Source organism: Diceros bicornis, chromosome 24, assembly GCF_020826845.1.
Source record: "Diceros bicornis minor isolate mBicDic1 chromosome 24, mDicBic1.mat.cur, whole genome shotgun sequence".
NCBI classification, from domain to species: domain Eukaryota; kingdom Metazoa; phylum Chordata; class Mammalia; order Perissodactyla; family Rhinocerotidae; genus Diceros; species Diceros bicornis.
The window spans coordinates 34,883,807-34,900,227 of NC_080763.1; the positions used below are offsets into that span (position 1 = coordinate 34,883,807).

Consider the following 16,421-nt stretch of genomic DNA (forward strand, 5'->3'; position numbering starts at 1 on the left):
CTGTGCACACTTCTCCCACTGCACTCATATGACATTATTAGTATATAATTACTAACACAATGGGTTGTCTGGCCTATGTCTTAGTCTCCAAAGCAGGGAATACATTCTTTGACAGCAGATAATTATTCTCTTTATCTGTGTGCCACAGCATCCAGCATTCTGTCTCATACAAAATAACAGTACAAAACTATCTTTTGGGCTGGCCCCGTGGCTTAGCGGTTAAGTGCACGCGCTCCGCTGCTGGCGGCCCAGGTTCGGATCCCAGGCGTATACCAACGCACCACTTCTCCAGCCATGCTGAGGCCGCGTCCCACATACAGCAACTAGAAGGATGTGCAGCTATGACATACAACTATCTACTGGGGCTTTGGGGGAAAAAATAAATAAATAAATAAAATTTAAAAACTATCTGTTAAGGAGATGCACAAATGAATGAATGACAGTAACAAAAGATACGGTGACGTGTGCCTCAGAGATTAATTATACTTAAAAAACAATGGTTGACTTAGGACACCAGAAGGTAAGGCAGGATTTAACCAACTTGGGGCAGGCCTTTAATCCCAGGGGTAATGAACTCTGGCTAGTGGAAAGCAAGAAAAGAGCCATGAGCATTTGAGAAAGAGAGGGGAGAGATAAGAAGAAAGTGATATTTTAGGAAGATTAATTTTTTGTGAGCAATTGTATGGATTTGAGTGGGGAGAGACTAAAGGCAAAAGCTTACTGTTTTTTTGTTTTTTCTTGCGAGGAGATCAGTCCTGTGCTAACATCTGCCAATCCTCCTCCTTTTTTTTTTTTGCTGAGGAAGACTGGCACTGGGCTAACATCCATGCCCATCTTCCTCCACTGTATATGGGACGCCGCCACAGCATGGCTTGCCAAGCGGTGCTTCGGTGCACGCTCGGGATCCAAACCGGCGAACCCTGAGCCGCTGCAGCGGAGCACGTGCACTTAACCGCTTGCGTTACCGGGCTGGCCCCCAAAAGGTTACTTTTAATGGGAGAGGATGAACAATAGGGTATAATTAGACAGACCTGGATTCAAATCCCACCTCTACCACATGTAACTTTGGGCAAGTTATTTAGTCTTTTTGAGCTTGGTTTTCCCAATCTGTAAGGAGATAATAATATTTACCTTAAAGAGTTGTTATAAGAATTTAATGATATATTAGTTCTTGGAATTGTGTGGCACTCGGTTTATAATAAGACCCAGCATTCTCCAGGAGAGGATTTTTCTTTCAGACAACACATACAGAATTCACTAGCAAAGAAAGTCATTACCTACCCAGAAGCATGCAGGAGGGCAATAAGCACCTCAGCTCTTAGCACAGCTTCCTGATTGCACAGAGATACAGCTTCCAAAGGTGTACGGGGAAAAAACCCTGTACTTGTTGGATCATTAAAAAAAAAAAGCCTCCCTAACCTTGCATTAACCCACACAGGACTAGGTTACCACCCAAACCTTTAATATATGAAGTGAAGAACTGGCACCCTTCCGTGACTGGCTGCTTGCAATTCTCCCAGCCTCCTCGTTGATACAACATGGATCATAAATGAGTTAATAGGGGTAAGTGTTTAGAACAGCACTTGGCACATGGTGACTGCTGTGCAAATGTTGGCTACTTGCAACACTAGTAGGAGCTGCAGCAGCAGCAAGTTCCAAATTTAATTGTGTCAATGCATATTTCAAACTCAGACAGGCATTCTTAGTTCTATACCATTTCCATTTCTCATTTCTTAGTGTTACCTGTATTTCTGATGGAGTAAGGCCACTTTTTGGGTTGCTTCTTCCAATACCTTTTCATCTTGTAACCACCCCTGAAGAAAACACGCTGCAGTGAGCATGTAAACAAGTCACCCAATTTCTTAGGAAGAATTATTGCTACTGACTCTTGTCACTATCACGCAAAATTAGGACTAGCATTAATATGTGGGAGCTCTGCTCAAGTACATAATGATGATCTTTCACAGGAATTAAGTGGCTTCTGCTCAGGAGCCAAAACTCTTGCCCTGCCTTCTGAATTCATCCCAGAGAGTTTCAGCTGAGTTATTTCAGGTTGTTAACATGCATCAGCCAGTTCTGAGCCCAGCACAATAACATCTTGTACATTCCCTGGCTGGCTGTGTAGATACCAAGAAGAGCATACCACCTCCCTTAGTTGTTCCACTGCACAGTTTTCCTGTCAAATCCATCAGTAGTAAAACTTAAAAAAAGTAGAAGGCAGTGTCTTTTTGCCATCTACTTTTTAAATTGCTGATGAGAAGCAAATTCATTTCAACGTAACTTTGCAAGGTTTTGAGGCTTCAGTTAAAAGCAAAACCTCTGCATAGTTCCTCAGAAGCTGGAAGGAATCCCTCTCTTTAGATTCACATCCAAACACAAAACAAATTTCTCTGGCCACAGCCCAGTGACTATAGACCCTTCAGTTTCTGTGGGTTTACAAGGACCAAGATGACTACAACAGGGGAAGCATCTACACTTGAGTTGTTTCTAAGAGGGAATTGATTTTTTAACACTATTCCTGCCTAGTAAGTCTACCATATGGACTTCATTTCAGGGATTACTAAGGGTATAGAAATAAACTGTTTATAAAAAGGCCCAATGTCAAAAGAAGTCTTACCACAGGAAACAAGGCAAATTTCTGAAGAAAGTCCTGGGATTCATACTGATCAAAGTCACCAAAATCAGCTAGACAGAAATGACAAATATTCACATCAATTATGTTTAATTTGCATAGCAAAACATGCAAAACCAAATTCAATATGCAATATATAGATAGTGTGCTTATGACTTAGAAGTCAAACTTGCCTTACAGCTATACAGTGTATATTTTAAAAATATCTTTTTAGAAACGTTAATTAGGTAGCTTCATGTATCTTGACTTGGAAAAATGTCTATTAATAAAGTGAAAAAACAAATTACAAACTATATATAATATGGTCTCATTTTTATAATTAAAATACAAAAAAAAACCTACCCTGTAATCATGTATGCTTACTTACGCACAAAAAAATGTCAGGGAGAAACCAAACTGCTCTCAGTAGTGATTACCTCTAGGGAATGGAATTAGATCACTTGACTATGTTACAGGAAGATGTATTTGTCTAGAAATTTTTAATTGTTAAAAAAAATTTGATAGTTCAACAAAAATCTTAGGAAAAACTGACTCTCAATGCCAAAGATGACACTTAAGAAGACTCGAAGTACCTTGAAAAGGAATGTGGCTCCATGGGTATCAGGTATTAGTTTGTCTAGAAATGATATATGTCCCCTTGCCTGCTAATATCTGAAGGAATTTTATTAATGATTCTTCTGATTAAATTTCAATTCCCAATATTAAATGCCAGTTACCATTTGAAATAATGCCACATCGGAAGTCTTCCCAAAGTATATACATACACCTAAATACATATAGATTAGACGTGTATAAAGTGACAGAATTAAACAATTCAAAGTTACTTGCGAAATGCAAAACTTCATCTATTATGATTGACAATGCTCTATAATCCAGGACGACTGTTTAAGAAACCAAACAAATGATGTATGCTTAAAGTATAAGTGAACATAACCTCATTGGCCTCATTGTTTGGCTGATCTTTATTCCTAAACTATTAGCTAGCAGCAGATCAAGTTTTTGAACTAGAGGGGAATACACAGCATATTAAATGCTATATATGTGTGTGTGTGTGTGTGTGTGTGTGTGTATTTTTTCTCTATTTTTGGTCTGTTTGCTCTGTTCACATATAATAACATGCTTAACCTTCCAGAAGTCTCATTTCATTGAAGCAATCCAAATTCATTTTTTCCCACAAGGAAGCCCCTTAGATAACAGAATAATATTTCACTAACATATAAACACTACTATAGGAAGTCAGTTACTTTAAGAATCCCTAGCTGTTTTTGTTACAGCACACATTTTAATCTGACAGATCTATTACATTATCCATTGCCATTATTTACCTTGAACAGCTAATCCTGCTAGCTGAATTGCTTGTTCTAATGTACAAGGAATGTTTCCTTCCAAGATATCTTTCTTCAGCTGCAGATAATACTGATATCTATAAAAAAAATGTCAATTTTAAGAAGTCAATATCAATATTACTTCTAATTTAGACACAACAGTTTTTACTATAACTTGCTAGAGGAACATAAACTAGTCAAATAAAACCTTAACCCCAGATGGTTTCAAAGAATGACAAGAATGTCCTTGACCATATCTACAACCACAAACACACACGCACACAAAATGTAATCAGTTTATTGAGTCATTTACCTTTAACTGTAGTTAGTTCAAAGCTGCAACCATCTAGAAGACAACTGGTCATCTGTCTTATGCCATGTAATACAGTCCCTAAGTTTTGTTATTTTTAGTTGGAGAAACAGAGAATCAATAGCCAATCTTTACTTTAAAAGCTCTGACTAGTAACTTGATAATATAAGACTTTGCTTCCTCTGGTGGAAGTTCCTGGAACATAAAACCAGAGGAAAACGGTTCCCGATATTTCAGACCAGGCTTATATTAAAAGATATTTTGATAAAATCCCAAAAAGAATAGCTGCTAAGATGCTTTCCTAATATTCTTGTAAAGTGGGTTTACTTCTGTTTACACTTTCAATATATAGGGTACTAGTTACTAGCACAAGCTTTAGTAAAGCAGACCTAGGTTAAACTCCAGCTTTCCAACTTAGCATTTTGTATGAACTTGGCAAGTCATAATCTGTGGGTTTCAATCACCACTGGTAAAACTAGGATACTATCACCCCTTCACAAGGCTGAACATATTCAAGGAATATATGTAAAGCTCTTAGGACAACATTAGAACATAGCTGGCACTCAATAAATAGTAGCTGTTATCATTATTATCTACAATCTCTACTTTAAGCCAGTCAGCAATATTTCATCTGTAGCACTTCTCCATTTTGATAAAAGCTCTACAGTGAAGATCTGTTCTGCCTTCCTTTTATTTATTCACTTAACAGGTAATTACTAGGGCCTACTGTGCATCAACCATTGCTCTAGATGCCAGGGATACGGTGTTGAACGAAGATCCACCAACTCTCTGCTACAACAGTCTACAGAGCCATCTCTTCCAGGTTTGGTATCTGTGAAGCGCAACCCAGTTACAGTTCATGCGTGAATTCCCCCGAGAGCCCATCCTTTAATCATTTCATATGTGTCCTTACATGATTCTCTGTTATTTTAGCTAGCTTTGAGGTCTCCATTCTTTGTTATCAAAGAATCTGACCAAAACACCATCCATTCGGATAAGAAGAATTTAGATCCCATGTATCCCCTTCCACTTGCTAGCGGCAGAATCCACAGATTTCCCCCAATCAGCAAACAGAATGCTGGTATCTCTGGGATTGTCAAAGAGAAAAACTCGAAACTTTCTACTAGGCAGTTCCTTTCAAAAGCGTATTTGTAGAAGATTATATCAGAGAAGTCTACTGAACACACTGTCCACATACTCCACTCTACACATTCTAGGTTCTTTCCTTCCATCAAATCACTGGAAAGCAACATACCTGGACCAAATCAATTAGCCTCCCACAGAAATTTTTTTTTTTTGCCTTACATTATACTTTTGCTGTTATAAGAATTGATCCTTCCACATTTGCTCTAAATTGTTCATTGCTATTTCAATGTCTTTTACATACAATCCCACCTGAAAATTTCCTTTTAAATGATATACCAGGAAGATGTGTCATGTTTGCAAACTGGTATGCTTCTTTTTATCAGATAACGAATGATGGGACTCATGATATTCCCTCTTTTGCCTTGATACCATGAAGCTCAGCTAAAATCCAGGCATAGCCACAGTCACTAATATCCCTCTTGTTCCCCACTAAACCACTTTCTCCACCATTTAATAATAGCCACCTTTTTTTTTTTTTTACTGATGAGGAGCTGGAGCTCAGAGATTAAGTAATATGCTCAAATCCACAGAGTTGGCTGAGCTGGAGCTTGAATCCAAGTCTGAATGACCCCAAACCTCATGTTCTTAACTATCACAAATCTCCAGTTATGGATTTCTCTAGTATTTTTATCATTTTTTTCAGTATTTTTATACTCGAGTCCAAAGAATACAAAGGTTGAGAGCAAGGACTCAGGAGCCAGCCTGCTAGAGTTTAAACCCCAGTTCCACTGCATACTAGCAGTGTGACCTTGGGCAAGGTAGTTAGCCTTTCTGTGTCTTGGTTTCCTCATCGACAAAATGGAGATAAGAGTACCAACTTTGTAGGATATGTTGTGAGGATTAAATGAATTAATATGTATAAAGTACTTGGGACAGTGCTCAACACACAGCAAGAAACGTTAAGTGGTTGCTTTTATTATTATCTTTCATTGTATTGTCCCTAACATCCTTTAATGGACGCAAGCGGGGGTGTGTGTGTGTGTGTGTGTGTGTGTGTGTGTGTATTTTTAAGTATTTACTGTAAGAAAAGACCAAGAAATTTTACTTCAAAGGTATTATTACTTTCTGTTAACAAACACCTTTTGCTAAAATTTTAATATGTTAGTGGCTAAGGATGATTTACAAATATGTTCTTTCAATATTTATTACAAAAAGAATAATTAACTAAAAACAATACAGTAATAAAATGTAACATGCAAACTTAAATTCAAAACTGTTTGTAAATCGAGGAATAAAAGAGACTGCACATCTTAATTCTAAAGCAAGCAGTTCATAAACTTGCCCAAAAGCCAAATACACTGATTAAAACTAAATATTATTGGGCCGGCCCCATGGCTTAGTGGTTAAGTGAGCGCGCTCCGCTGCTAGCGGCCCGGGTTCGGATCCTGGGCACACACCAACGCACTGCTTCTCCAGCCACGCTGAGGCCAAGTCCCACATACAGCAACTAGAAGGACATGCAGCTATGACATACAACTATCTACTGGGGCTTTGGGGGAAAAATAAATAAATAAATAAAATTATTAAAAAAAAACCTAAATATTATTTAGTTTTAATATTCTCACACAAAAAAATATTACATTAAATAATTATAATAAATTAGGTTGCCCCATTTTGTACAACAGAAATTTCAAATAATATGTAAAGAGGTAGGCTTTTTTCTTCACCTGTTTTTCTTAGGCTAGTAACAGAAGACTAATGCATTGAACTTTTTTTTTTTAAGTTCGTATTTGGAAATTTTTATTTTTCCAAGTTTTATTATGGAAATTTTGAAACAAATACATAGAGAAGTACAATGAACCCCCATATCCTTATCATGCAACCTCACCAATCATCAACTTTATGTCCGTCATCTCCCCTTTATCCTCTCCCCTTCCCCTCCTCCGAGTGTTTCACAGCAAATCCCAGATATCATACTATAGCACCTACAAATACTGCAGTATATGACCCTAAAAGGTAAGCTTTAAAAAGAACATTAAATAACCACATTTTTAATATAGCCAACAAAATGCACAATGCCTTAATACTATCCAATACCCAGTCCACGTACAATTTTTGTGATTACCTCACAAATGTGTTTTTACAGTTTTTTTAAAAATAAGGATCTAAACAAAGACCACAGATTACATATGATTGATATTTCTAAATCTCTTTTAATTTTAAGAGAGAAAGATTCTTCCTCTTTATTTTCATGTTACTTACAGACAAAATGGGGTGATCTGTCATGTAGAACTTCCCACATTCTGGATTTGTCTGATTGTACTCTCGTGGGGTCATTTGACATGTTCATCTATTCTCCAATTTTTCCTGTAAACTAACTGTTAGATCTACACCGGTGCTGTATAATAGAACTTTCTGCCATGATAAAAATAATGTACCTCTATGCTGTCCAATATGGTAGCCATTAGTCACACGTGGCTACTGAGTACTTAAAATGTGGCTAGTGTGACTGAGGAACTGAGAAAGGCCCCTTAAAGGAACACGACTTAGCTGAGAGTAGAACCTGTTTTGCCCTGCTGCTGCCTGAAATATGAATGTGATAGCTAGAACTTCTCTAGAATTCCTTGACTATGGCCTTACCTAGTGAATGGAAAGAACATGCTAAGGATAGCGAAACAGTAAGAGAGAAAGAGCAGGGGTGTTGAAGGCTTTGTGGAGCTGTCATATAACCTCTGCATGGCTGACCTCTGGACTTCTACAAGAGAAGCCAAAGATATTTAGGGTTTTTTGTTATATACAGCCATACTTAATCCTTACTGATACAACTTCTCTATCAGGTTCTCCTACATCTAATCAACGTGCAACCCTTTTGATTGAATCTAACAGGTCCATTCTCTCTCAGCCCTTCCTACAGCTAATGCCTTTGTTCAGGTCCACATTCTAGACTAAGGCCTAGATTATGGCACACACATTCCTAACTGGTCTCCTGATTAGTCTTGCCACCCCTAATCTACCTTCCATGATGGGTGATCTTTGTAAAATGCAAATTTAATCACTCCAGTCCATTAATAAAAAATGTCTTTCCTCAGTGTACCATGACTTTATGACTGGGACATTCCTATTTTTCAAATCTCCTCTCCACTTTCTAGGTAATATCTGAAATTCCCTGAAAATATCAGTTGCTTTCACTATCTCTGCTACTTTGCAAAAGCTATTTCTACTAACTAGAAAATTTCTTCTAAAGTCAACTGAAAAGTCAACTTCTTTACCTTCCCTGTTCATGTTCCCCACACCCCACCACTGGGAATCCAGTGCTTTAATTAAAGCACTTATTATCATATTGTACTATGATAGCTTGTTTACTGGACTGTCAGTTCCACCAGACTGTAACTCCTCCAGGATAGGATTAAAGCACTTGTATATTCATCTCCCACAGTAACCAATATAGTTCTTACATCATTATTCCATATTATATCTTCAATAAATGTTTAAATAAATGAGTCAAAGTGATCAGTGACTGTTTCTTCCTCCTGGCGTCTACTCTCTTCAATATTTATACCTTGGGTCTGTGTTATGGTCAGTGCATAGTTATCCCTACTACCTGACTCTTGCCTCTTTGGTTTTCCATCTTCTTCCAATTATTACCTGGAAAACTCAGTATTTAAAAAGAACATTCCACAAACACGGGGCAGTACCAGGTTCTTACTATCTGCAGGGCACTGTGTTAAGATATTGTGCAAAAGGTAAAGCTAAAGAAAACATGGGTTTAAAATCTAAGAAAAAGATAAGGTATGTAAACAAATAACTATAATGAAAGGCTGTGACAACTGCCAACTTAACACAAGTACCAGCAAATTCTAGGACAGTCTGGAGAAGGCAAAACTCATTCCAGCCTGGGGGTCAAAGAAGCTTCATGGAGGAGGTGGCTTTGAACTAAAATTCAGAAGATGAATAGGATTCCAGTACATAAATATGAAAGAAAGATCTAGGATACAAAGATGAAAAGGCATGGGGCATGTTCAGGGCACTGGAAGTAGTCCAGCTTGGCTCAAAAGTAATGTTAAATAGAGTTAAAAAGATAAGGTAGTGGTGGATTTCAGAGACGTTTGAAAGGCAGGCTCAAAACTCCAAATTTTATTCCTTGTTTTTTGTTTTGTTTGTCTCCAAAAAACAAAAAATTTCGTTCCTCTATCCTGCTCCTTAATGTGATCTTCCCTCTCTGCCTCTGTCCCTTTTAAGTGCACTTATCGGCCTCCCCTTTTCCACCATCCATTCCCCCCCCGCCACCTATCTACAGAATACAGCCGCTGGAGTCAGAGAACTATAATAACTTCTGCACACTTCCTTGAGGAATGAACACAGATTTTGTGACTAATTTTTTTTAATCTCCTCTCTCATTTCATTGTTGAAATGAAATAAAATGATTTGTTGAAACAGATCAACAAAAACATTAAAAGTGACATCAGTATAAGAAGAATTCACAGCCAGGGTTAAACTTCATTTTTCCCTTTAATCATTCCTTTATACCTAGTGAACCCATAACTCATGCAACAAACACGCAGTAAAACACTCTGACATACCACATACCAGAATCTCCATGTAATACTGTGGCTAAAAATGCAGAGCAGAAGGGCAAAGTTTATCTCCTGACTTCAACCTTAGTTTCACTTTTTTAATCTCACTAGATTTTTTCCTAAAGACAAATGGCATGTTATTTCTCACCTGGTAATCTCCTGCTGCAGCTGTGAAACTGAAGGCACGTAAAACACCACTCCAAAATAGACGGTAGGCTCCAACGCGTACTTATCCAGCTGCTTCTTGAGAGGTTTTTCCAAATCTACCCATCGGCGCTGATTTTGCTTGTTGTAGTACCAGAGGCTGAAGTAAGTGATCTGGAAAGAGGGAAAGTCACTGGAGGAGGCAGACATGCAGAAAAGGAGCTCAATACTTTAACTGCACTAATCCACGACCTGAGACCAAGTGACAGCAGTCTCCTATTGCTTCCCTTTTCAGAAAGGGACAATAGCAAAACCTGAAGGAAAAAAAAGAGGCAAGATCTGTCTATATCTAGATACTCGTATTCAGGAGAAAGAGGCAAAAAGTCAATTACTCCTGTAGACTATTTCTTGAACTCTGCACAGAAAAATGCATTCATGGCCTAGACATCAGAATGTAGCAGGTGCTACACAATTTTACACCTAGTTTTTAACAAAAAAACATATGCTGAAAAAAATGTTTAGTTTTTAAATTATCAAAATACTAAATTTATCATAATTAATATTTTATAATAAGTGTAACTGGGGTTCTACCTAGTAGAATTCTAACTAGATAGTGCTAATTCAACTTTTCACAACCCTTGAATTTGGCTTCTATACATAAATTGTTTCATGTAAATATTGTAGCTTCTAGTAATACAGATACAACTGCAACTCTTCTTTGCCCCCACAAGTTCATTAGATACCAATTTAAAACAACTGTAGGGGTCAGCCCAGTGGCGCAAGCGGTTAAGTGCACATGCTCCGCTGCTGCGGCCTGAGGTTCACCGGTTCGGATCCTGGGCGCGCACCGACGCACCATTTGGCAAGCCATGCTGTGGTGGCGTCCCATATAAAGTGGAGGAAGATGGGCATGGATGTTAGCCCAGGGCCAGTCTTCCTCAGCAAAAAAAGAGGAGGATTGGCAGATGTTAGCTCAGGGCTGATCTTCCTCACAAAATAAACAAATAAATAAATAATAAAACAACTGTAATGCTATGGAGGTAAAGTCTCCCTCTCCGTCTCTGTCTCTCTCTCTCTGACACACACACACACACACACACACACACACACACACACAAAAGAAAAGCTATACCTAAGGCAGTAAAATAACAAGTGTATTACTTGAAGGTTTAAAAAAATGCCCTGACGTTAGCATATAGATGTTCTTACTGTGTAATGAAACTGCTCAGTAAATCAATACCAGCCCTGGGCTCGGTCAACCTGAAAGGGTATTAATGCACTTAACAGGTTGAAACGACAGCCTCGGGCCACAGCTAATATTTACTTCAAAATCAATTTATAGATCACAGCAATTGGAAAAAATCACTGCTTTGTTCTCAACTCTAGAGCAACACATCTAATAGAACTTTCTATGACGATGGAAATGTTCTATATCTGCACTCTCCAATAGAGCAGCCACTAGCCACATGTTGCAATTGACACTTGGAATGTGGCTAGCTCAGGTGAGGAAGTGAAATTTTAATATTATTTAATTTTAATTGACTTAAATAGCTACAAACATCTAATGGCTACTGTATTGGATAATATAGCTTTAGAGCAATGATAAAACAAGAAATAATAATATTCAGGCTATTTCTTTAGCCTGTAATCCTCATTCAAATAAAAAATGAATTTTTAATTTACAAGGGAAAAGAGTAATTACACAAACTTGCCCTCAATGTTAATTTCATCTTACAGTTTTTTACAAGGGAAGAACCATACCTTTAAAATTAATCTATTAATCAAATAAACTCGACAGGAGTGAGGAATGTGTCCATTTTCCCTTTAGTATCCAAACAGCTAGAATAGTGTGGGAATTCTGTAACTTTTGCTGAAAGAATGAATACTCTCTTGCTTCTTAGTTGCCACCAAGCCATATGAATGGAATATTCTGAACATTTACTAGGTACCAGGTTCTGTTCCAAGAACTATAGCAATGTCATAAATTAAACTACCACCATTAAATTATGAAACAGATATTTTGTGTGTGTGTTAAACTCTAAAGCCAGTGTTTCTCCAAATATTGTCCCTAGACCACCTCTACCAGAATTACCTGGAGAGCCTCTTGAGCCATACAGAGCTACTGAACTCCCAAGTAATTCTTGTGCCCAATAACGTTTGAAAACCATTGCACTACACCACATTGCCCCTCCAGTGTTACCCCAGAGTCATATGAACAACCTATCTTTGAAAAGCTGCATGGAAATCAAATTTTTGAAAACTGAAACACCTTAATATAGCAGAAAGTCCGAGTCCTATTGTTAATTATTTTCTGAAGTTATGATTATGTTTATAAAATGAATTACATATTATCCGTAAGGATAAAATACGTATCACATTTATGGAAAACAGGTACTATTCCTTCTTTCTTTTGAACTGCACCTTACAGAAAAAAAAAAAAACCTGGTTTAATAGGAAAAACATGATGCTTAAAGTCCAAAGTCCGGGGTTTAATTTCCAACACTGTCACTCGCTGGCTGTGAAGTGGAAAAGTCAATCAGGCCAATTTAGTTTTCTCAAGTGTAAAATAAGGTAATACCTCCTCACAACTCCATCACGAGGACTGAATGCAAAACTTATATGAATGCATTTGCCACCCGAAAACCACTATATTTTTAAGAGATTATTTAGTTTCACCCACTCTGCTAAATACCAATAAAATCAATTACAGAGCCCTCTAAAAAAAACTTTTTTGTAATTACTTACATTTATTTGGATTGATTACAACACAATGCATTTCTGTTTATTGTATTTATGTTTTGTGTTCCATCTTAGAACTGGACTGAATGTACCATGTTTGGTCTATAACAAATACCACTGCTATGCACTTAACTCTACAAATATTTATTTTTTGCCCTAATTGCAGAATGCACTATGTCACTTTTTTCCTCCCCAAAACCCCAGTACATAGTTGTATATCCTAGTTGTAGGTCTTTCTGGTTCCTCTATGGGGTACGCTGCCTCAGCACGGCTTGATGAGCGGTACGTAGGTCCGTGCCCAGAATCTGACCCAGAGAACCCTGGGCCACCGAAGTGGAACATTCGAACTTAACCGCTATGCCAAGGGGCCGGCCCCACCATGTCACTTATAACCAGAATTAAAAGGCCTTAAAAATACTTTGTCTACATGACTTTTCCCTTTAAATACAGTTGGACCTGAATACTCCAAACACAAAAATTTAAATAAAATTATAAAACTGTAGGTTTATTACATAATTTGTGGTTGTACCTTTTGTGAACTGATGATATAATTACTAGAAAATACCTGAATAATCTGCAACCATTCTAAAAAAAAGGCACATTCTAAAAGAAATAAACTAACTCAACGTGCTAAGTTTATTTATTTTAGCAATGCAATTATTACTCATGCCACATATGGACAGCATATTAAATAGACAAATACATTTGTGAAATTGCATCATAATTAGTTTTTTACAAGTTATATAACTTATAAAGGAGTAGCACAGACTTTGTGCAAACAGCTGAAAAGAACAGATTTAGCAAATTATTTGTTGATTAGCTATTTTAGATGCAGGAGTATCTAAGATTTTGGACATTTGAACATTAACCCATTTTATGTTACAGTAGAGTATTTGATTTGGTATTTGCCCCTGTGTTCAAGTTCCATCTTAAAAAGTAGTTAAAGCTAGCTAAAATCAAGTTTATATCTTGTTAAATAATTCCAAGGAGGTATTATATATCTAAAATTGTGGCTAGAGATGTTTATATACATTCGGGTAACTAAAATCTCACAACATTATAATCCTTGGATTCAATGCTTTCTTAGGATTTCTATACATACATAATCAAATAACAACATCTGATTCCATGAGATTTTATGACTATAATATGGTTTGTTTCCAAGAGGGGTAAGTAGACTGTGAGCAACAAAATGTTGTGACTAAATTCTCACCAGGCATAGAATTTTCTGTGTAAGTCCATTTTGGAGGATTTGTCTTGGATAACAATCTTGAGAATCTGAATAATTAACTTTCCAAAATAATTTAAAACCCATCCAAAAAACAAACAAAGGGGAGGGAGAGAAATCAAAAAAGAAGAGAAAACACTTGTCACCTCATTCTATAGGCTGGCATTATCCTGACACCAAAGCCAGACAAAAGACATCATCAGAAAAGAAAACTATAGACCAATATCCTTGGGGCCGGCCCCATGGTTTAGCGGTTAAGTGCGCACGCTCCGCTACTGGCGGCCTGGGTTCGGATCCCAGGTGTGCACCGGCGCATCGCTTCCCTGGCCATGCTGAGGCCGTGTCCCACATACAGCAGCTAGAAGGACATGCAACTATGACATACAACTATCTACTGGGGCTTTCAGGAAAAAAAAAAAAAGGAGGAGAATTGGCAATAGATGTTAGCTCAGAGCCGGTCTTCCTCAGCAAAAAGAGGAGGATTAGCATGGATGTTAGCTCAGGGCTGATCTTCCTCACAAAAAAAAAAAAAAAAGACCAATATCCCTTAATAAATATAGACAAAAAAATTCTCAACAAAATACTACCAAACTGAATCCAACAGTATATTAAAAGGATTATACACTATGACCAAGTGGGATTCATCCCAGGCAAGAGTGGTTCAACATACAAAAAATCAATGTAATATATTATTAATATGAAGGGAAAACATATAATCATCTCACCTGACACAGAAAAAGCATTTGACAAAATCCACTATCCTTTCATGTTAAAAATACTCGGAAAACCAGGAATACAAGAGAGCTTCTCAACATCAAGAGATTTGATGAAAAACCTAACATCATACTCAATGGTCAAAGCCTGAGAGCTTTCCCCCTAAGATCAGGAACAAGACAAGTACACCCATGTTCACCACTGCTATTCAACATTGTATCGGAAATTCTAGCCAGGGCAATTAGATAAGAAAATGAAGGCATCCAAGGTATCCAATCTGGAAAAGAAGAAGTAAAACTATACGCGCAGAAGACATGATCCTATATATAAAAAAATCCCAAAAGTGCTCCCACCAAAAAAAAAAAAAAAACACCACTAGAGCTAATAAATTCAGCAAAGTTCAGGGTACAAGATGAATATGCAAAGATTAGTATGGATTCCATACACCAGGAATGGAAAATTCAAAAGGAAATTAAGAAAACAATTCCATTTATAATAGCATCCAAAATAAAACATCTAGGAATAAATTTAACGAAGGAGGTGAAAAGACTTGTATACTAAACAAAACATTGCGAAAAGAAATTAAATAAAAAGACATCCCATGTTCATGGATTGAAACATTTAATATTGTTAAGATGCCATGACTAACCAAAGTGATCTACAGATTTAAATGCAATCCCTTATCAAAATTCCAACAGCCTTTTTCACAGAAATGGAAAAGTCAATCCTCGAGTTCATATGGAACTGCAAGGGGCCCCAAATAGCCAAAATATGGAAAAAGAACCAAGTTGGAGGACTCACACTTCTGATTTTAAAACTTACTACAAAGCTACCTTAATCAAAACAGTGAGGTACTAGTATAAGGAGAGACATAATAGACCAGTGTTATAGAATTGAGTCCAGAATGAACACAGGCATCTATGGTCAACCGATTTTCAACAAGGGTGCCAGACCCTTCAGTGGAGAAAGAACAACCTCTTCAACAAATGTTTCTAGGACAACTGAAGATCCACATGCAAAAGAAGGAAGTTGGACCATATACAAGTTAACTCAAACTGATCAACAACCTAAATAGAAGAACTAAACCATAAAACTCTTTAGAAGAAAACATATGGATAAATCTTCATGACTTTGAATTTGGAAATGGATTCTTAGACAGGACACCAAAAGCATAAGCAACAAAGGAAAAAAACAGATAAAATTGACTTCATCAAAATTGAAAAAAGACCAAATCAAGAAAGTAAAAACACAACCTATAGAATGGGAGAAAATATTTGCAAACCATATATCTGATAAGGGTCTAGTATCTAGAGCATATAAAGAACTCGTACACAACAACAAAAAAACAAACAAACCAGTTAAAAACTAGGCCAAGGACTTGCATAGATATTTCTCCAAAGAACAAATAGAAATGGCCCACAAACACATGAAAAGATGCTCAACATCATTAGTCATTAGGGAAATGCAACTCAGAACCACAATGAGATACCACTCCACACCCCTTAGGATGGCTATAATTTAAAAAATAAAAAATACCAAGTGCTGGTAAAGATGTGGAGAAATTGGAACCCTTATACATTGCTGGTGGGAATGTAAAATGGTTCAGCTGTTATGGAAAACAGTTTGGTGGTTCCTCAAAAGTCCAACGTACAATCACCACATAACCCAG

The 16,421-nt window shown here is 37.2% G+C and overlaps 1 protein-coding gene across 2 annotated transcripts in view; it reads right to left on the minus strand.

Annotated features, from left to right (window-relative positions):
• The window catches only part of PTPN21 (protein tyrosine phosphatase non-receptor type 21), a 79,428-nt gene that overhangs the window by 40,660 nt on the left and 22,347 nt on the right, over positions 1-16,421 (minus strand). For both annotated transcript variants that reach the window (XM_058567507.1, XM_058567508.1), the window contains exons 3-6: positions 10,076-10,245; positions 3,958-4,055; positions 2,618-2,685; positions 1,744-1,814 (exon numbers count right to left, since the gene is read on the minus strand). In XM_058567507.1, the coding sequence (XP_058423490.1) occupies positions 1,744-1,814; positions 2,618-2,685; positions 3,958-4,055; positions 10,076-10,245 (407 nt within the window). The remainder of the gene's footprint in view (positions 1-1,743; positions 1,815-2,617; positions 2,686-3,957; positions 4,056-10,075; positions 10,246-16,421) is intronic.